Genomic DNA, 23621 nt, shown 5'->3' on the forward strand with positions numbered 1-23621 from the left:
GTTTTATCCCCATGCATTCTGAATGGAGAGCATTCTGTTCAGGATGCATCAGAATGTCTTCAGTTCTGTCTTTTTGACTGATCAGGCAAAAGATAAAACCGCAGCATGCTATGGTTTTATCTCCGGCCCAAAAGAACGGAAGACTTGCCTGAATGCCTATATCTGGCTTTTTTTTCCCATAGGAATGTATTAGTGCCGAATCCGGCATTCAAAATACCGAAATGCCAGATCCGTCCTTCCAGTCTGGGCATGCGCTGACCGGTAAAAATGTGAAAAAAAATCTAAATGGATCCATTTGTCCGTATGACAAACGGACAGAGGGATCCGTTCTTGCAATGCATTTGTAAGACGGATCAGTCTTAAAATGCAATCAGTTGGCATACGTTTTTCCGGATCTGGCTGGCAGTTCCGGAGACGTAACTGCCTGCCGGATTCCTCTGCCGCAAGTGTGAAAGTAGCCTAAACTATGTCCAGTCTCTGTCGCATGCCAAGTTTCCTGACTCCGTGGATTTCTAGGCAGGCAGACTGGAACAGTGGCCCCAAATGGCACAGCACACTCTCTATCTTCTTTCTTGCCCAACCTCCAGTGTCATCTCTAAAAGGGTTTTCAGTGCTGCGAGGGCGGAACAGCTTGCCAGAATTCACAAAGGAGATGTGAAAGTAGCCTTAGATAGACCATAGGTTACATTACAATAAGTATTTTTTTCTTTGCCACCAGCGTCCGTTCCAAACAAGTGATTCTATGCACCAGTGATCCTATGTCCGAATGGGTAGCCTAGGTTTTTCAGCAATCGGCATATCACACCACAGTGTGCGACAGATAAATTGCATTAGCCAAAGAAGACCCCACTGATTCCCTGTCCCCCCTTCCCTCTTATGCTCGGTGTGGTGTTTCCCTCCCACACCGAAACGTGACATTATAACATGTTACTCCACACCTTTTGCAGAGAGTCCTGATGATTGAAGATTTTCATCATTCTTGAGGCTGCTCCGCACAGATGATTTTACGGTATTCGATGAACTGAATAACATCTGTAAGAATGAACTCTATTGCTCATAATAATTTTCAGCAAACCTAGTTCCCATTTTGGAAATGCAGAGTGAGGTTGAACACCACAAATGATCAGCAGATATCAGGGAAAAGTTGCAGTCACTAGAGATCAAATGTGATATTACATGGCAAATACTTGAAATCAATGTGTGAACATATAATACATGACTGGCGTAACTCTGTCGGCGCAGGAGATGCTCAGCCAGTGCTCTATCATTAGCAATATGGTGGTTACGGTATATGCCCTAACAGGCTTGTCTTGTTGAGACCTAATTAAATATAGGAGTGATTTTATATTTTTATGATAATTGTAATATTTATTAGGCTGGAAAAAAAAAGTTTTTATTTTTAGCATATTTTTTTTCTCTGCACTTGATTTTACATAATTTTGTATCCTGAGTAACCGGATTGCAATATCTCTCTGTGCTGTAATCATACCGTGAGGTCAGGAGTTACCCAGTGACATCTATAAATAAATCCAGTTCACGCTCCGACAATGCAAATATAAACAGCTACACTAATTAGTGATGACAAGCATTTGACGATTTCCCACAGGGGCCCTATTGTTGTGCTTTATGGAGGCAAGGAAAATGAAGCATAGTGGCACTAGACGGCAGTTTAATGGAGTGATCATTTATGTATCCTTAATGGCGACCTAATTGAGGCTTCTCTTTCCTCTGAAAAATTATCAGAGTGAAAACTACTCATCTAGATTTTTATCCTTTGCCCCTACAAGATTTACAGTATAGAGTCTTGTTCTAGATAGAAATATACTGTTGTATGCCGGAATAGGACACATTGGATGGTGCATATACACTTTTGTTTCACCTAAATGCATCTGGAAGGGGTGTTTTTAGAATTCTTTGTTTGCACCTGGGTTAGAATCGTTTGCATGTTGGATGTCGGAAATTCAAAGAAGCAAAAGGCAACTTCAAGGGCGACTGCTCTGATGTCCCAAAGGCTGCACACACGTCAAGATGAAATTAGAGGTGCTGAGAACCTTTACGATCTACAATGTAGTATCGCATTTCAACCAGGGAGTCGGGTCTTTATCAGATGATAAAGATCCCATTTTGGGGTTGAAACGTATTATACATTGCAGATAATAAATCTTGTAAGCACCTCTAACTTTATCTGGATTTTTGCGCATCCTTTGGGGCATCAGAGCAGAATGGAAGTTTCCATATTATTTTTTATTTATTTTTTTGGATCAATTTCTCTAAAGGCACTCGAGAGACCTCCAGGAGGCTTTTTAATGGTGGAAATGTTGCGGCTCAAAATCCCCACCATTTGGTCCAAATTCACCGCTAAATTCTTTATAGAGCTATGGCTATAGCTTGCACTCCATACCAGAATGCATTCAGTTCTGATTGGTTGCGTTTTTGAGTGCGTCATTGGATGCGGAGCAAGACGGATCCGGCATAAAACACAATGTAAGTCAATGATGCTGGATCCGTTTTCTCGGACACAAAAAAAATAAAAATGGATCTTGCACCCATTGACTTACAATGGTTTTAGTGTCGGATACGTCTTGGTTATTTTAGAGATAATACAACCGGATCCATTCATAATGGATGCAGACGGTTGTATTATCCTAACAGAATAATTTTTGCTGATCCAGCATAAAAGCAGATGTCAAAGTAGCCATATTTTTTTCTCTCCTCTTTTTTCCCACAATGCCTTAAAAAGGGCTCCATACATTGCATGGACTGCTATTCATTTGAATGGCCAGTGTCGTGTGACCACTACAGAGGGATTAGAGAAGTCAGAAGCCTGATAATCTGCTGATCGCCACGACAGCTTCTTTTTTTTATTAAGCTAGTTTTGTGAGACAACACATTTAAAATGGGTTGTCTCACTTCAGCAAATGCCATTTATCATGTAGACAAAGTTAATACCAGGCACTTACTAATGTATTGTGATTGTCCATATTGCCTCCTTTGCAGGCTGGATTCATTTTTCCATCACATTATACACTGCTCGTTTCCAGGAGTTATAACCACCCTGCAATCCAGCAAAAGTGGCCATGCTTGCACACTATAGAAAAAGGCTCCAGCCTCTCTAGTGGTCAGGACCATGGGAGCGCTTATAGGCATGCTTGCACAACAGGTCGCATCCCGGCCACCTCGGATCTGTGCTGCATCGGTAGCCATAACCCTGGAAACATGAAAAACTGAATGACTCAATCCAGCAATTCCATGAAAATACCGTACAGTTTTTCTGTATATCACTATTTCTTTTATGTTTCCTTTGAGCCTAAACTATTTAAGTTGAGCTTAAAAGAGTAGTCCCAGAAAGAAAATGTATCACCTATCTGCAGGATAGATTGGTGGGGTCCAACTACTGGGAACCACACAAATCATTAATAAATGGAGTCCCATGTTCCCCGTTTGAATGGACATACAATCCAATCAAGCTCTATTAGACTGATGGACATAGCTGAGCGCTGTACTCTACTGCAGTCACTTAGACTTTAAATGAATCGGCAGTGCACATGCTAGAGAGCCTGTCCATTCAAACAGACACATCACCTATCCTGGAATATAATGGGAAATCTCATTGAGGCAAGCATGCAAAAATTGCTGTGAAAAATGGTCTTCTATAAGGCATCGGGTCACAAAAACATAGAATATAGGTTAATTGAAAATCCCTTACAAACATTGCCGACCATAGGTGGTCTTTTGTTGAGGCTTTACTTCTTCAATAAAACTTGTTGGATTAGGTGACGTTGTGTTATGCCTTCATCTCGTTGTATGGAGTTTCTTTGGTCTGCTTTGACATATTTTTTTTCCTAACTAGACATAAGTAAAACTATTATTCTCAGTAGAAGAAAATATTTCTAGATCTCAAATTTCAAGAGCCTCACCCAGATATTTTAGAAATGCCTTTGTGTTTCGATAAACCTTATTTCCTGCAAAACATTCCTATTGCCGATCCAACTGTGATGTTTCCTCTGATTGTATTACTATAGGAGGTAACAGAATTGTGGAGGTGTTTTGATCTCAGTTATTTAATTTGGCCATTGCTGCTGTTTGGGGTAGATCAACATACAAGTGATATTCAAGAAAAGCGTTTTATGAATATAATTTTTGTGGTCTGCTAAGTTTCATAGAACTTCCATATTTTTTATAATAATCAGTGAGTGATTGTAAAAAAAAAGTGTTATAAAAACACTAATTTAACTCACAATTTTTCATCACTTGTAAGTGAATGGGACTTGTCTACTCAAATGAATGGGACTGAGCTGCAATACCCAGCATAGCCTATAGAATGGCACTGTTAAAATAAGACCTTTTTATTTTAATCTCATAAATCCTTTAAGGGTTTATTCACCTTATTATTATTTTTTTTGCCTTAAAGGGGTTTTGTCACTTCAGCAGATATCATTTATTATGTAGAAAGTTAATACCAGGCACTTACTAATGTATTGTGATTGTCCATATTTCCTCCTTTGCTGGCTTGATTCATTTTTCCATCAGATTATACACTGCTCGTTTCCATGGTTATGACCACCCTGCAATCCTGCAATCCAGCAAAGGTGGTCGTGGAAAAAGAACCAGTCTATGTGCACTCCCACGGTCCCATCCACCAGTGAGGCCCGTTCTTTTTCCTATAGTGTGCAAGCACGGCCACCACTGATGGATTGTGGGGTGGTCATAACCATGGAAATGAGCAGTGTATAATGAGATGGAAAAATGAATCCAGCCAGCAAAGGAAGCAATATGGACAATGACAATACGTTAGTAAGTGCCTGGTATTAACTTTCTCTACATGATAAATGACACTTGCTGAAGTGACACAACCCCCTTAATTTTGTTCTGAAAGCCATGGCGAAACCGTTGCATGACATGTGAACAAACCTGATAATGGATCTTCTATCCCCATGACTAGGCAACGGTTGTTCATAATTTCCAAAATAACACAGGGCTTCTTGGAGAAGTAACCTTTAGGTTCTTTTTGTGGACTATATTCAAATTACAGCACAACTGGGAGGTTTCTGGTATTTTATTAAAGCTGCCATTCAAAATCCCATTCTTCTCCCCTGTCTAGTTAGTACAGTTATTTAATTTTTGTCTAATTATTTTTTTTGTACCAGTAATTTTATTTAATTTTTTAGGGTTGCCTTATTTTAAGTGATGAGCTGAACCATACTTCTCTAGTTCTCGGTGCTAGACTTTCAGGAGCAACCATCAAAATTTTCAAGCATAACAGTAAGTGCCTACTTATCGTCTGTTGCCCAATGTAAAGGGTTATAGGATCATTAAAATTACCATATTATTAATTCTCATTAAATTATTTCTGCCATTTCTAGATAATTATTGATACCTGGCATCAGGACAGGTCATCAATATCAGGTCTGTGTGGATGCAGCATCAGCACCGGAAACAAGTACAGTGGATGGAGCCAGAAGCAGAAAGCTCCGTCCACAGTGCACTGGCTTTGCCGGGTTACTGCAGCTCACCTTCTATTCAGGTGAATGTGTGCTACACAGTGAATGGAAACTACACAGTCTTCTGCTTCCACCTCCATCCACTGTACAGTATCCAGCATTTACCGAAACAGCTGAGTGGTGGGGCTGATGAGTGTTGAACCCAAACTGATCTAATAAACCACCAGCAAAATTAATTTCTTGTTATAAGAAAAAACAAAGGGGCTTCAGTATGTTGATGATCTATCTGGATAGGCCATCAATATGATTTCTGAGGGTGACTCTCTGCACCCTCAACAATCAGCTGGTTGAAGGGGCTACCATGCTTGAGCACTGTTTCTTTATTCCCTTGAATTGGATAAATCTGCACCATCCTGCACCCTTGCCGCTAAGTAGACATCGTGCCGACAGACAGGCTCATGTAAATAATGAAGAGGCTGCAGTGGTCCCACAAGCATCAGGAACCATCAACCAGCTGATCAGTGGGGTTGCTGAAAGACAGCACCAGAGAGATCTTATATGAAGAGTCTATCAATAGGATAAGCCATCAATATTCTAAACCCAGAAAATCCCTTTTAAGGTTCATAAGAGAAGTCTTGGACCTCAAAGTAGAAACTGCCTTTCATGGATTTCTAAGCATGCGTGATTACTGCAGGTACAATCGCTTACACATCTCCCTACTCCAGGGAATCTCTTTCCTAAGGGATCATCATTACTGTCCTCTGCTTAGACGTTCACATAGAAGCAATTACTCTCCCCACTGCCAATCCTATGGGTGCATGTAGGGACCAAACTTCATCATTCAGCCCCTCCAGGTTAAACTCATGTTGACGGATGGCTGGAAAGATTGTTGTTTGTAGATAGCTGGAAACACACCTCTAAATGTAGACTGCTGGTATCTAGGGAAGAAGGGGAAGGGGACCACCATTTACTCACCTCTGGCCCCTTTACCCGACCTTGACCCATAACAAAAACACTGACAACTCTGTCACTTTTATTGCTGGGTGGTGATCGCCCACAGCTTCTTTATTAAAGTGGCAAACCTTAATAAACCATAATTATGGAGCGGTATGCCAAACGCCGGACTCCCAGCGGGCAAGTTAACCGTAATCATCAGAGCGGTATGCCAACCGCTGGACTCCCAGCGGGCACGTACGCCATATGCCACCACCATATCTCTGCTGAACTCAAATGCCGCCAGATGTGACTTCATAAACTTGACCATAATTCGTCTTTCTCCAAAGCCGCAATCATCGGAGCGATGTCCAAAACGCTGGACTCCCAGCGTGGATTCTTAAGAATAGAAAAAATAAAAACAGAATAACCAAGTCTCCATAGCCAAACATAACCCCGAACACTGATCTGTCTCCCAAGGATCACCACAGAGGGAGGGCCAATCTGCTTCCACTGGCAAGAGGAAGTGCCAGCATCGGGAGGGAGTATATGTATATCTCCAGGATCCCCTGAACCGCCCACATCCTGTCTAAGAAGGCTCCCCAGTGCATTAACCCTTAATGGCCCTAAACAACCACCTTCTTAAGCACTAATGTAATGGGGCCAGCTCCCTAAACGCCCTAAGGGGGGAAAGGGGAGGGGGGACCATCAGTCCCTAATCACCCTCCTTATACAGTCGGGTGCTTACCAGAATTACAGAAAAGACACTACGTGGAATCAGATTTATGACAGTTTCCACCTAAATAGATCTCTAATAACCTTCCTGGCTAAAAGATCATTTGACCAGGATCCAAAGTTGCACTTTCTAAATATGCAGGAAGCCTTTAACTTGAAGCTCCTGAGCTCCAGTGCAAAATCTGTAAAAGGACCTTCCCACCCTACCCCAAGTGTCATGTATAATACAGCATTTTATATGCCAGAGGAACCTATAGGTCCCTAAGGCACACTAGAACTGATAAAACTGCTGACCTTGCATGCTATATAGCTTGCATGCTATATATGCTATATAGCTATGCCCTTCAATATCACATATACAGGTGAAACTTGAAAAATTAGAATATCGCGCAAAAGTCCATTTATTTCAGTAATGCAAATTAAAAGGAATTGCATTAATGCAGCTTAAAATTAGAATTTTGTGAAAAGGTTCAATATTCTAGGCTCAAAGGGTCACACTCTAGTCAGCTAATTAATCCATACCCCCTGAGCAAAGGGGACCTGAGATTGAGACTTTGGAGTTTCATAAGCTGTAAGCCATAATCATCCAAATTATAACAAATATAGGCTTGAAATATATCGCTTTGCATGTGATGAGTCTCTCATGTGTTAGTTTCACCTTAAGTTGCATTCCTGAAATAAATGAATGTTGCACGATATTCAAATTTTTCGAGTTTCACCTGTATATATCTTACTGTAGCAGTTAAAATATCAAAAGAATGAGTGAAGTGCAAAATGGCTTGTGTACTGAAATGTCTTAGTTTCAATTGAAGTCACCTTCCCAGCAACTTTTACTGACTTTTTGGGTACGGTATATCCACCTGGCAGTTTTTTACAAAATCCTCTACATATCCCAGAGCAGAAACCAGCATGGCTTGTGCTGTGGTTTTCAATTTAAAATGCTGCAGTCCTGCTCTTAGTTGAGCTCCTTTGAACTTCGAGCAGACGCCTGCCACGCTTTTCCATGGTGTCAGCGGTGTGCGATCTGGAGAACTGCACATAAAAAGTCCTTGTCTACATGAAAGGCGGAGATGACTCCCATTAGAAACAATTGGAGGCAGTTTCAGTGCAGAATATGCTCTGAAATACAGAGTGGATTTCCTGCAATGGAATTTCTGTTGTGGATTTGCCGCGGATTTCACCCTATTCATAAATCCAAATCTGCAGCGTATTCATCCAATGTCAAAATTGTAAGTATTCAATATGGACAGCATTAATGAAAAATAGATTTGGAACAATGTTACCAAATCCAGTGTGATTTCAAGGTTCCTCTATTTAGGGTGGGGCGTTACTACCCCTGAAAAAAAGCCAGCAATCCTTGGATCTGTCCAATACGTGGTTTCTGCAAATTAACCACTTAAATGGCCTACAGGCTTTGTTAAATTCCCTTCAGAGTTTTTAGTCTGGCCATGATGTCCAGACTCAAAGAGGACATGGGACCATAATCAGATGAGCCATGATGTGTCTTCTAATGGGCCAAATAGATTTCATTTTATTTTAATGGGAAAAAAATATATTCCAGCAGACTACGCATTACTGGCTGTCACTGACCCTAGGCCCATGTGAACATAGTTGGGCAAGGAAGATCAGAAGTCCAGCTATAAAAAAGCTAGTCTGTGTCACATTCTCCTACGATGACTCCGTATTTATGAAGTGCCATTAACCTTTGCCATAGTTAACCATTCACTAACGTTTTACTTAGAATTTATGAAATAAGGGATAGGCCATCTTTTTAGGAAAGCCGTTTATATCGCACTATGACCTTAACCTAATAAGTCAACAATTACACTAAGAGAAAATCTATATACTATTGATGTGTTACATGTACACTCTATGTACAGAGTATTCATTGTCAAAGATCGTCTATGACGTGATGGCCATAAAATATTCACTGGTGACATTTAACTGGTCAAATGAATAACATGGTTTATCTTGTAGCAGTGGCACTTGTCAAGGAGTGGGATATATTAAAGGGGTTGTGCGGACTACAGATACTGAGAACTTATCCCCAGGATAAATATCAGATTGGTGTGGGTCCGACACCCAGCTCCCCCACCCATCTGCTGTTTCAGGCAGCCATAGCATCAGAAACTATACAGTGCATGGAGCTGAAACAGAAGGCCTTGTACACTGTGCAGCTGTCTAAAGCCGAAGAACAACAATCTTTTTTTGCAAATGGATTGTATTGTATACATTATATACACAAATCAGCCATAAAGTTAACACCATTGTCTGGTGAAGTAAATATCATGTAACAATAGCCCAAATGGAAGGATATATTAACTCCTTAAGGACACAGCCTTATTTCACCTTAAGGACCAGGCCATTTTTTGCAAATCTGACCAGTGTCACTTTATGTGGTGATAACTTTAAAACGCTTTGACTTATCCATGCCATTTTGAGACAGTTTTTTCGTCACATATTGTACTTCATGACAATGGTAAAATGAAGTAAAAAAGAAAATCATTTTTATTTATAAAAAAATACCAAATTTAGCAAAAAAAATTTATTTCAATTTCTCTACTTCTATAATACATAGTAATAACTCCAAAAATAGTTATTACTTTACATTCCCCATATGTCTACTTCATGTTTGGATCATTTTGGGAATGATATTTTATTTTTTGGGGATGTTACAAGGCTTAGAAGTTTAGAAGCAAATCTTGAAATTTTTCAGAAATTTTCAAAAACCCAATTTTTAGGGACCAGTACAGGTCTGAAGTCACTTTGCGAGGCTTACATAATAGAAACCACCCAAAAATGACCCCATTCTAGAAACTACACCCCTCAAGGTATTCAAAACTGAACTTCGTTAACCCTTTAGGTGTTGCACAGAGCGCCGTGTGGTTTTTGGAGGGCTGATTTTACAAATGCCGTTAAACCTTTAGGTGTTGCACAAGAGTTATTGGCAAATGGGGATGAAATTTGATAATTTAATTTTTTAGCCAAATTTTCAATTTTAACCCATTTTTTTCACTAACAAAGCAAGGGTTAACAGCCAAACAAGACTGTATCTTTATTGCCCTGACTCTGCCCTTTACAGAAACACCCGATATGTAGTCGTACACTACTGTACGGCCACACGGCGGGGTGTAGAGGGAACGGAGCGCCGTGTGGTTTTTGGAGGGCTGATTTTTATGGACCGGTTTATTCACACCGTGTCCTGTTTCAACCCCCCTGATGCACCCCTGGAGTAGAAACTCCCTAAAAGTGACCCCATCTAAGAAACTACACCCCTCAAGGTATTCAAAACTGATTTTACAAATGCCGTTAAACTTTTAGGTGTTGCACAAGAGTTATTGGCAAATGGGGATGAAATTTGATAATTTCTTTTTTTTGCCAAATTTTCAATTTTAACCCATTTTTTCCACTAACAAAGCAAGGGTTAACAGCCAAACAAGACTGTATCTTTATTGCCCTGACTCTGCCCTTTACAGAAACACCCGATATGTAGTCGTACACTACTGTACGGCCACACGGCGGGGCGTAGAGGGAACGGAGCGCCGTGTGGTTTTTGGAGGGCTGATTTTTATGGATCGGTTTATTCACACCGTGTCCTGTTTCAACCCCCCTGATGCACCCCTGGAGTAGAAACTCCCTAAAAGTGACCCCATTTTGGAAACTACGGGATAAGGGGGTGTTTTTTTTTTGGGACTATTTTTATGGTAGATATGATTTTTGGTTGCTCTATATTAAATTTTTGTGAGGCAAGGTTATAAAAAATTGAAATTCTGAAATTTCATCTCCATTTGCCATTAACTGTTGAGGAACACCTAACGGGTTAATAAAGTTTGTAAAATCAGTTTTGAATACCTTGAGGGGTGTAGTTTCTTAGATGGGGTCACTTTTAGGGAGTTTCTACTCTAGGGGGGCATCAGGGGGGCTTCAAATGGGACATGGTGTCAATAAAAAAGGCCATCAAAATCTGCCTTCCAGAAACCATGTCGGTCTTTTCCTTTTGCGGCCCCTCTTTTACTGATACAGCAGTTTACGACCACAAATGTGGCGTTTATGTAAACTGCAGTATCAGGGTAATAAATATTAAGTTTTGTTTGGTTGTTAACCCTTGCTTTGTTACCGAAAAAAACGGATTGAAATGGAAAAGTGCCAAAAATAGCTGTTTTGGCACAATTTTTTATATTTTTTTTTTGACAGTGTTAATCTGGGGGGTTAGGTCATGGGGTATTTTTATAGAGGAGATTCTTACGGACGCGGCGATACCTAATAAGTCTACTTTATTTACAATTATTGAGGTTTTAGACTACATTATCCATTTTGATACAAAAAATGTTTTGTTTTTTTTAGCCAATTATCTTATGTGAGGGCTCATTTTTTTGCGGGATGAGAGGACGGTTTCATTGGCACTATTTTGGTGGCTATATGACTTTTTGATCGCTTGCTATTAAACTTTTTGTTATGTAAGGTGACAAAAAAAAAAAATTTGCACCGTTTTTTTTGGTTTTTTTGGACCGTGTTAATCTGGGGGGTTAGGTCATGGGGTATTTTTTATAGAGGAGATTATTACCGACACTGAGATACCTAATTTGTATACTTTTAATAAATTATTTTAGTTTTTACATTTTTTTTGGGTGTCTCAAGTCTGAGAACCAGTTTTTTTATCCAATGTCAGTGGCTAAATTGGGATATAAATTTAGTACTCCATGGAAGTTTGGTACTCCCTGAAGCAACCAATAATGCAGAGGCCCGGATGATCGGGGCACGTGTCACATTGAGTAGTGGTGTCCTTCCGTATCCCCCTCCTGTGACACACTCTGCACCTTTTTTGGGTTCGTCCCTTCTTTCCAGTATGGGGGACCACACCTGGAAAGTGTTGGCCAGGGACGATCCGGGCGCCTACAGTTCCCGAGGTACTCCAGCCTGCTCTTTCCCGGTCCGAAAAGATCAGGGCCTTGAGGACTGCCTCATAGAACTGAAGGAATGTCCCTGTGTTGCCAGCGCTCCGGGACAGCACAAAAGAGTTGTACATGGCAACCTGCACCAAGTAGACCGCAACTTTTTTGTACCATGCCCGGGTTTGGGCATGGCATTATATGGCTTGAGGACTTGATCAGAGAGATCAACTCCTCCCATATACCAATTGTAGTCGACGATACAATCGGGCTTGAGGACCGTTGCCGCGGTACCTCGCACAGGGACAGGGGTGATGCCGTTACCATGAATTGTGGACAGTACAAGGACATCCCTCTTGTCCTTATACCTGACCAGCAACAGGTTTCCAGTGGTAAGGGCACGGGTCTCACCCCTGGGGATAGGTACCTGGAGGGGGAGGGCAGGGAGGCCGCGTTGATTTTTCCGCACGGTCCCACAAGCGGACGTGGATCTGGCGGCAAGGGACTGGAACAAGGGGATACTAGTATAAAAGTTATCCACGTAAAGGTGGTAACCCTTATCTAGCAGTGGGTGCATAAGGTCCCACACAAGTTTCCCGCTAACACCCAGAGTGGGGGGGACATTCTGGGGGTTGAATACGGGAATCTCGCCCCTCGTATACACGAAACTTGTAAGTGTACCTTGAGGTACTCTCACAAAGTTTGTATAGCTTCACGCCATACCTCGCCCGCTTTGAGGGAACATACTGGCAGAAAATGAGTCTCCCCTTGAACGCAATGAGAGACTCCTCAACCGCGACCTCCCTTCCAGGTACATAGGCCTGTACAAATTTGGCCGCAAAGTGATATATGACCGGCCGTATCTTATACAGACGGTCATGGGCAGGATCACCTCGGGGGGGACATGCTGCATTATCTGAATAATGCAGACATTTCCAGATGGCCTCAAACCGGGAGCGTGTCATGGCCGTACTGTAAAGTGGGGTCTGGTAGAGGACGTCCCCACTCCAGTAATGCCTGACACTGGGTTTCTTGACCAGGCCCATATGTAGCACGAGGCCCCAAAATGTCCTTATCTCGGCTGCACTGACCGGCGTCCAACCACCGGGCCTAGCCAAAAAGGAGCCCGGGTGTTGAGCAACGAACTGTTGGGCGTACAGGTTCGTCTGCTCCACCATCAGATTTACCAGTGGGTCACTGAAAAAATTACAAAAAAAGTCATATTCACTGTAGCCCACTGTGGAAATCTGGATTCCTGATTGGCCTACAAAATCAGGAATCGCGGGCTCATATCGCTCTGGGGTACACCAGACAAGTTCACCGGCAGGGGGCTCCGGTGGATTTAACTGGTGGGCCGGGAAACCAGTACAAGCCCCAGAGCTGCTCGTACTAGGGTGGGCCACAGGGTCCCTAACATGGTGGTCCCCTTCCTCCGCCTGGCGGCGTCTCCGCCGCCTTGGGGGCTCATCATCATCTCTGGATGATGAGGAGGACGCGGATGACAACAGGAAAGTGGGGTCATCCTGGTCCTCACTGGGACTCTCGGAGTCGGAGGCAAGCTGGGCGTATGCCTCCTCGGCCGAGAACGTCCAGCGGGCCATAGGGGAGTGTGTGTCTGCGTGTGTATGTGCGTGCGTGTAAATCTTTATTTGGTGTGCGTGTGTGTGGGGGCACGGGTGTTCGCGAACTCACCCTAAAAAAAAAAAAAAAAACTAACTAAAAAATAGGGCAAATAATGTGAAAAAAAAAAATCAAAACCGCTGATCAACCGTCTGAAGTTGATCAGCGGTGGGGTGTGCGATGCGCTAACAGTGGCCAGACGCTAAGAGTGACGGCCACAGTCGGTGTACACAAAAAAAAAAAACTGCACCCCAAAAAAGTTGGGGGGGGGCAAGCGACAGCACCCCTGGGGGGTCTAGGGTCACACAGCTGTGCTGTGGACCCCAGACACCCTACTTAGGGTGATGCAATAAAAGTTTTCTTCAAACTAACTTTCCCTTTATTATCCCTGCCTAGCCCAACCTTTCCCTATACTTTCCCTAAGTACCTGCCAATCAGATGGGGGGTCCTGGTGGGCACAGATGGGGTGATGCTGGCACAGATCGATGACGTGCAGGCAGCTCCTCTCTCCTCCGGCTCCGGGACACAAAAGGAGGAGGAGAGGAGCACTGGCAACATTTGAATCTCCCGCCGGCCCGCCCACCAACCAATCAGACGCGATCCTGAGAGGTGATGTCACCATCACCACTCAGGATCGCAGCATGGTGATTGGTGGGGTAAAATCACACCACCGATCACCATCCTGTTCCGGGTTATCTGGTCCCCCAGAGACCCGAATAACCCGGAAACGCAGAAAACCGTAGGTCTGAATTGACCTGCAGTTTTCTGCGATCGCCGACATGGGGGGGGGGGTCACAGGACCCCCCCGGCGCATTTAGCCTAGGTGCCTGTTCAATGATTTGAGCAGGCACCGGGTTCCGATCACCTCCCGCCGGGCGGAGGTGATCGGAACCATACATGACATACCGGTACGTCATGTGTCCTTAAGTACCAGGACAACATGACTATACTTACCTGGCTCCCCACTCCCTGCGCCACTCCTGGTCCCCGCAACGCCGCTGCTGCTTCTCCCCATGCACGGATGAAAATATCCGGTGTTGGGGGGGGGGGGGGAGCAGCCAATGACAGGTGGGGACGGGGGCGAGCCTCCCTAGCATAGCGAGTGATGCTCGGGAGGCTTATCCCCATCTGCCATTGGCTGCCCCCCCCAAACACCATATGTTTTCATCCGCGCACGGGGAGAAGCAGCAGCGGTGCGGGGACCAGGAGCGGCGAGGTAAGTGTATTCATTGTGAGGGGCCTGGGTATATGGGGGGAATTTAATGGTCTTGGATAACCCACTTTAAAGGGGTTGTCCAGGGTACAGATCAGATCGGGAGTGGTCTGACATCAGTCGTCCCCACCTAGGAGATATTTTGGGCAGCCACAGCACCAGAACCTATATATACAGTGAACAGAACCGAAACAGAAGACTCCATACACTGTGGGGTTTCAGGCGCCAGTGATCGAAGATGTGAAATAACCATTAGAAGTAGACCTTACTGGAAAGTGACTCCAAATAGGGTCTTTCGCAGGATCATTGCACGTTATTGTGTCACACATTGGCCAGCCAGAAGATCCTTTGGTTGCTTAGTCCAACCCTTGGTACTCAACAGAAGGGGATAGCTTTTGCATCCCACTCTTTACAGTATATTCAAATTGAGATTAAAATACACTCATACAATTCATTGTGTCCTGCCTCTCACTCTTAGGCCCCTTTCACACGGGCGAGTATTCCGCGCGAGTTGAACGCATTGCACCCGCACTGAATACCGACCCATTCATTTCTATGGGGCTGTTCACATGAGCCATGATTTTCACGCATCACTTGTGCGTTGCGTGAAAATCGCAGCATGCTATATATTCTGCGTTTTTCACGCAATGCAGGCCCCATAGAAGTGAATGGGGTTGCGTGAAAATCGCAAGAATCCGCAAGCAAGTGGGGATGCGGTGCAATTTTCACGCACGGTTGCTAGGAGACAATCGGGATGGAGACCCGATCATTATTATTTTCCCTTATAACATGGTTATAAGGGAAAATAATAGCATTCTGAATACAGAATGCATAGTAAAATAGCGCTGGAGGGGTTAAAAAAATAAAAATAAAATTTAACCCCTCCAGCGCTATTTTACTATGCATTCTTCTATTCAGAATGCTATTATTTTCCCTTTATAACCATGTTATAAAAATAATACAATCTACAGAACACCGATCCCAAGCCCGAACTTCTGTGAAGAAGTTCGGGTTTGGGTACCAAACATGCGCGACATCTGGTATCTCCGTATTCAGGAGAAGTTGGGGAATGTGTTTTGTGGTGTCATTTTACATATACCCATGCTGGGTGAGAGAAATATCTTGGCAAAAGACAACTTTTCCCATTTTTTTATACAAAGTTGGCATTTGACCAAGATATTTCTCTCACCCAGCATGGGTATATGTAAAATGACACCCCAAAACACAGTCCCCAACTTCTCCTGAATACGGAGATACCAGATGTGTGGCACTTTTTTGCAACTTAGGTGGGCAAAGGGGTCCATATTCCAAAGAGCACCTTTAGGATTTCACTGGTCATTTTTTACAGAATTTGATTTCAAACTCCTTACCACACATTTGGGCCCCTAGAATGCCAGGGCAGTATAACTACCCCACAAGTGACCCCATTTTGGAAAGAAGACACCCCAAGGTATTCGCTGATGGGCATAGTGAGTTCATGGAAGTTTTTATTTTTTGTCACAAGTTAGTGGAATATGAGACTTTGTAAGAAAAAAAATAATAATAAAAATCATAATTTTCCACTAACTTGTGACAAAAAATAAAAAATTCTAGGAACTCGCCATGCCCCTCATGGAATACCTTGGGGTGTCTTCTTTCCAAAATGGGGTCACTTGTGGGGTAGTTATACTGCCCTGGCATTTTCCAGGGGCCCTAATGTGTGGTAAGTAGGTAAATGACCTGTGAAATCCGAAAGGTGCTCTTTGGAATGTGGGCCCCTTTGCCCACCTAGGCTGCAAAAAAGTGTCACACATGTGGTATCTCCGTATTCAGGAGAAGTTGGGGAATGTGTTTTGGGGTGTCATTTTACATATACCCATGCTGGGTGAGAGAAATATCTTGGCAAAAGACAACTTTTCCCATATTTTTATACAAAGTTGGCATTTGACCAAGATATTTCTCTCACCCAGCATGGGTATATGTAAAATGACACCCCAAAACACATTCCCCAACTTCTCCTGAATACGGAGATACCAGATGTGTGCCACTTTTTTGCAGCCTAGGTGGGCAAAGGTGCCCAAATTCCTTTTAGGAGGGCATTTTTAGACATTTGGATACCAGACTTCTTCTCACGCTTTGGGGCCCCTAAAATGCCAGGGCAGTATAAATACCCCACATGTGACCCCATTTTGGAAAGAAGACACCCCAAGGTATTCAATGAGGGGCATGGCGAGTTCATAGAAAAAAAAAAAATTGGCACAAGTTAGCGGAAATTGATTGTTTTGATTTTTTTTTTCTCACAAAGTCTCCCTTTCCGCTAACTTGGGACAAAAATTTCAATCTTTCATGGACTCAATATGCCCCTCAGCGAATGCCTTGGGGTGTCTTCTTTCCAAAATGGTGTTATTTGTGGGGTGTTTGTACTGCCCTGGCATTTGAGGGTCTCCGCAATCATTACATGTATGGCCAGCATTAGGAGTTTCTGCTATTCTCCTTATATTGAGCATACGGGTAATGAGATTTTTTTTTTCCGTTCAGCCTCTAGGCTGAAAGAAAAAAATGAACGGCACAGATTTCTTCATTCGCATCAATCAATGTGGATGAAAAAATCTCTGCCAAAAAAAGAAAAAGGAGGGGAAAGGCGTCTGCCAGGACATAGGAGCTCCGCCTAACATCCATACCCACTTAGCTCGTATGTCCTGGCAAACCAGATTTCTCCATTCACATCAATCGATGTGGATGAATAAATCATTGCCGGGATTTTTTTTTTTATACAAAGTGTTTGCCAAAGTATATGAACACCGCCACCTCCTCAGCTCATATGCCTCGGCAAACGTATCTTTTACTGCAGAGGAGAAATCTCGTCTTGCAGCGCCGCATACACCGACTTGCGTGTAATCTGACAGCAGCGCAATGCTTCTGTCCGAATGCACATCAGTGCTGCAGCTAGTCGATCGGTTGGTCCACCTGGAAGGTAAAAAAAACAAAACAAAAAAGAAAAAACCAGGCCGCAACGCAATAAATTTATTAACTTTTGAACAGAACATATAAACTTTTTTTTAACTTTTTTAACTGAACGTTAACTTTTTTACTTACCGGTATTTTTTTTTTGTTTCGTTTTTTTTACCTTTATAGAACAAACCTCTCCTTCCCCATGGGACAATGTACAAAGCGCAAATCGCCCAAAGATGTGGCGAAGTACGTTATGCACTTTATCCCAGGTGAAAGGAGAGGTTTGCAGCAGCTGTGAGTAAAAGGGCCCTAATAGCCCTGTGTGCCTGTCCTGTGAGATGCAATCCCTATGCTAAGTGTACCTGTGTGTGGTACTTCCGGAAACACTCACCAAAGCATAGGGCAGGGTGGTCAGGACAGAAATAGCGGGTGTCACGCCTTATTCCACTCCTGCTACAGACACGACATCTTTTTCGGGGTGACGGTTGGGTTGAGGTACCAGGAACGACACTGGGGAAATGTCGCTCGTGTAGACGGCTAACTACACTGGTGGATGGGGCCACGGAACCTCCTGGATACAGGAGGTTCTCAATGATCTCTTCCTGGAATTTGAGGAAGGATCCTGTTCTCCCAGCCTTACTGTAGAGAACAAAACTATTATACAGCGCCAATTGAATTAAATATACAGACACCTTCTTATACCAGCGTCTGGTTCTGCGGGAAACTAAATACGGAGACAACATCTGGTCATTGAAGTCCACCCCTCCCATGAGCGCATTATAGTCGTGGACACAGAGGGGCTTTTCAATGACACGGGTTGCTCGCTCAATTTGTATTGTCGTGTCTGCGTGAATGGAGGAGAGCATGTAAACGTCACGCTTGTCTCTCGATTTCACGGCGAGCAGTTCTTCGTTACACAAGGCAGCCCTCTCCCCCCTTGCAAGACGGGTGGTAACGAGCCGTTGGGGGAAGCCCACGCGACTAGTTCGCGCGGTGCCACAGGCGCAAATCCGTTCTAGAAACAAATGCCTAAAGAGGGCCACACTTGTGTAGAAATTGTCCACATAAAGATGGTACCCCTTGCCGAATAAGGGTGACACCAAGTCCCAGACTGTCTTCCCACTGCTCCCCAGGTAGTCAGGGCAACCGACCAGCTCCAGGGTCTGATCTTTTCCCTCATAGATCCGAAATTTGTGGGTATAGCCTGTGGCCCTTTCACAGAGCTTATACAATTTGACCACATACCGGGCACGCTTGCTTGGGATGTATTGTTTGAAGCCAAGGCGCCCGGTAAAATGTATTAGGGACTAGTCTACGCAGATGTTTTGCTCGGGGGTATACAAATCTGCAAATTTCTGGTTGAAGTGGTCTATGAGGGGCCGAATTTTGTGGAGCCGGTCAAAAGCTGGGTGGCCTCTGGGACGGGAGGTGGTGTTGTCGCTAAAATGCAGGAAACGGAGGATGACCTCAAATCGTGCCCTGGACATAGCAGCAGAGAACATGGGCATGTGATGAATCGGGTTCGTGGACCAATATGACCGCAATTCATGCTTTTTAGTTAGACCCATGTTGAGGAGAAGGCCCAAAAAAATTTTACGTTCGGAAACTTGGACTGGTTTCCACCGGAAAGGCTGGGCATAATAGCTTCCCGGGTTGGCGGATATAAATTGTGTGGCATACCGGTTTGTCTCTGCCACGACTAAGTCCAAGAGCTCCGCAGTCAAGAACAGCTCAAAAAATCCCAGGGCCGAACCGATTTGAGCCGTCTCAACCCGAACTCCAGACTGGGCGGTGAAAGGGGGAACTACTGGTGCGGCTGAAGTTGGTGACTGCCAATCAGGGTTTGCCAGCACCTCAGGGATTCTAGGGGCTCTACGGGCCTGTCTGTGCGGTGGCTGCGACGGGGTAACTACTGCACGTGCCACCGTACCAGCTTCAACTGCCCTTCTGGTGCTCGCCACGTCACCATGTTGTACGGCAGTGCTGGTACTAGGTCCAGGAAGGGCTGCGCTGCTGGTGTATGCCTCACCACGTGATCCGGCAGCGACAGCCCCACTCTGCTGCTCTTGAAGCGGATCCTGCATAACCTGTGGTCTAGCGACACGGGGCCTGGTACGCCTGGTGCTATCAGGGACCTCCACCTCCTCGTCCGAACTTTGGGTCAGAGAGCCACTGCTTTCCACAGGTTCATATTCTGACCCGCTAGATTCGTCAGATGAGGGTTCCCACTCCTCGTCCGACTGGGTCAGAATCCTGTAGGCCTCTTCAGAAGAATACCCCCTGTTTGACATTTTGGACTACTAAATTTAGGGGTATTCCCTGAGACTACCCAAGAAAAAAAGCAAGCCTGTCTTACAAAGGGGAGGCTAGCGAAGTACCGGAGGCCGCTGCGGTTGATAAAAAATATCAAAACTGATTTATTTTATCGCCGCAGTGCGTGTAAAATGAATGTGCAGTGATCAAAAAAAATAATAATTTTTGTCACTGCGGTGGGGCGGGCGTGGGTAAACGCACGTGTGGGCGACCGATCAGGCCTGATCGGGCAAACACTGCGTTTTGGGTGGAGGGCGAGCTAAGGTGACACTAATACAATTATAGATCTGACCGTGATCAGTTTTGATCACTTACAGATACTATATACTAACCAAGGGGCCTAAACTATCCCTAAAACCTAACAGTCAATACCAGTGAAAAAAAAAAAGTGACAGTTTACACTGATCACTTTTTTCCTTTCACTAGTGATTGACAGGGGCGATCAAAGGGGTGATCAAAGGGTTAATTGGGGTGCAGGGGGGTGATCTGGGGCTACAGTGAAGTGTTTGGTGCTACTCACAGTTCAGTCTGCTCCTCTGCTGGATCCAACCGACGAAAAGGATCAGCAGAGGAGCAGAGAAGCCATATAACAGATCATATTTACTAATATGATCTGTTATATGGCTTGTGATTGGATTTTTTGAAAATCGCCAGCCTGCCAGTCAATGATCGTTGCTGGCAGGCTGGTGACGAACTTGTTCTTTAACTTTTGCCGGCCCGCGATGCGCATGCGCGGGCCGGCTTTGAGCGAAATCTCGCGTCTCGCGAGATGACGCGTATATGCGTGACTCTGCGCAGCGCTGCCACCTCCGGAACGCGAATCTGCGTTAGGCGGTCCGGAGGTGGTTAAAGGGGATGTCTCACTTCAGCAAATGGCATGTATCATGTAGACACAGTTAATACATGGCACTTACTAATGTATTGTGATTGTCCATATTGCCTTCTTTGCTGGCCTGATTCATTTTTCCATCACATTACACACTGCTGGTTTCCATAGTTATTATGACCACCCTGCAATCCAGCATTGGTGGCCTTGCTTGTACACTATAGGAAAAAGCGCCAGGCTCGCTGGTGCCAGAACTGGTGTGGAGTGCACATAGCATGATTTTTTTTTTTGCTATAGTGTACAAGTACGACCACCGTTGCTGGATTGCAGGGTGGTCTTAAAGCCTGGAAACAAGCAGTGTATAATGTGATGGAACAATGAATCTAGCCAGAAGAGGAGGCAATATGGACCACAATCACAATACATTAGTAAGTGGCTTGTATTAACTTTCTCCACATGATATATACCATTTGCTGGTGAGACAACCCCTTTAAAACTATAACTTGATTTTCTGAGATTTCCAGACTAAGGGTACTTTCACACTTGCGGCAGAGGGTTCCGGCAGGCAGTTCCGTCAAAATGTATGCAAACTGATGGCATTTGTCAGACGGATCAGGATCCTGATCCATATGACAAATGCATTGAAATGCCAGATCCGTCTCTCCGGTGTCATCCGGAAAAACGGATCCGGTATTATTTTTTTCCCACATTTTTTTGGCGGTCTGAACATGTGCAGACTGCAATGCCGAATCCGTTTTGCCTGAACACTCGGAGCCAGATGAAGTGTTCCGGAATTTTGGACGGAGATAAAACTGCAGCATGCTACACCTAGACTTTTTGTATCACTACTAATTGATTTTCTACAGCTGCAATCCAAAAGTGCTCCAAGAAGTCTAGGTGTAGCTCCAGCCCTACCAGGTTGCCATGCACCTGATATATTTATAGTAGACCATAACTTCCTCCAGCAAAAAATGCTGATCATGGTAGTTCAGTGCTTCGCACTGGTGTCTTGCAGTACTGGGATCCAAGGCTCAAATCTGACCAAAGAACAACATCTGCATACAGTTTGTGTACCATGCCATGTATCAGCTCTGCTAGTAAAACACTATGGGGGAGATTTATCAAAACTGGTGTAAAGGAAAACTAGCTTAGATGCCCATGGCAACCAATCAGATTCCACCTTTCATTTTCCAAAGGAGCTCTGAAAAAATGTAAGGTGGAATCTGATTGGTTTCAATGGTCAACTAAGCCCTTTTTCCTTTTCACCAGTTTTGATAACTCATCCCCAATGTCTCATGCCTTCTTATCTCTCTTATTACATTTTATTTCTGAAGAGCTCAAAACAATCTTGGTGACCATATTCTTCCAGTACTTTCTTCAGGACTCTTTATTATCACAGAGAGCAAAGACTTGGGTGCAGAGTAATGCGTGGCTTTGGTGATGCAATTTCTTAAGCAAACCCTAGCCCTGACTGACTATATATACACGAGGAGACGTTGACCTGCACGTACGGGCAAATGTGTCACATTGAATGAAGGACCTTGTTTTACTATACAGGTTCTTTAAAAAAAAATTGCATATTGTGATAAAGTTCATTATTTTCTGTAATGTACTGATAAACATTAGACTTTTATATATTTTAGATTCATTACACACAACTGAAGTAGTAGTTCAAGCCTTTTCTTGTTTTAATATTGATGATTTTGGCATACAGCTCATGAAAACCCAAAATTCCTATCTCCAAAAATTAGCATATTTTATCCGACCAATAAAAGAAAAGTGTTTTTAATACAAAAAAAGTCAACCTTCAAATAATTAAGTTCAGTTATGCACTCAATACTTGGTCGGGAATCCTTTTGCAGAAATGACTGCTTCAATGCGGCGTGGCATGGAGGCAATCGGCCTGTGGCACTGCTGAGGTGTTATGGAGGCCCAGGATGCTTCGATAGCGGCCTTAAGCTCATCCAGAGTGTTGGGTCTTGCGTGTCTCAACTTTCTCTTCCCAACATCCCACAGATTCTCTATGGGGTTCAGGTCAGGAGAGTTGGCAGGCCAATTGAGCACAGTAATACCATGGTCAGTAAACCATTTACCAGTGGTTTTGGCACTGTGAGCAGGTGCCAGGTCGTGCTGAAAAATGAAATCTTCATCTCCATAAAGCTTTTCAGCAGATGGAAGCATGAAGTGCTCCAAAATCTCCTGATAGCTAGCTGCATTGACCCTGCGCTTGATAAAACACAGTGGACCAACACCAGCAGCTGACATGGCACCCCAGACCATCACTGACTGTGGGTACTTGACACTAGACTTCAGGCATTTTGGCATTTCCCTCTCCCCAGTCTTCCTCCAGACTCTGGCACCTTGATTTCCGAATGACATGCAAAATTTGCTTTCATCCGAAAAAAGTTCTTTGGACCACTGAGCAACAGTCCAGTGCTGCTTCTCTGTAGCCCAGGTCAGGCGCTTCTGCCGCTGTTTCTGGTTCAAAAGTGGCTTGACCTGGGGAATGCGGCACCTGTAGCCCATTTCCTGTACACGGTGGCTCTGGATGTTTCTACTCCAGACTCAGTCCACTGCTTCCGCAGGTCCCCCAAGGTATGGAATCGGTCCTTCTCCACAATCTTCCTCAGGGTCCGGTCACCTCTTCTCGTTGTGCAGCGTTTTCTGCCACACTTTTTCCTTCCCACAGACTTCCCACTGAGGTGCCTTGATACAGCACT

At 44.1% G+C, this 23621-nt stretch overlaps 1 protein-coding gene across 1 annotated transcript in view; it reads left to right on the forward strand.

The window, feature by feature from the left end:
• LOC120999088 (serine palmitoyltransferase 3-like) overlaps positions 1–23621 on the forward strand; it is an 86507-nt gene that overhangs the window by 40619 nt on the left and 22267 nt on the right. The window contains exon 6 of the mRNA XM_040429960.1: positions 5169–5262. Coding sequence (XP_040285894.1) covers positions 5169–5262 — 94 coding nt within the window. The remainder of the gene's footprint in view (positions 1–5168; positions 5263–23621) is intronic.

The sequence above is a fragment of the Bufo bufo genome, chromosome 4, assembly GCF_905171765.1.
Source record: "Bufo bufo chromosome 4, aBufBuf1.1, whole genome shotgun sequence".
NCBI classification, from domain to species: domain Eukaryota; kingdom Metazoa; phylum Chordata; class Amphibia; order Anura; family Bufonidae; genus Bufo; species Bufo bufo.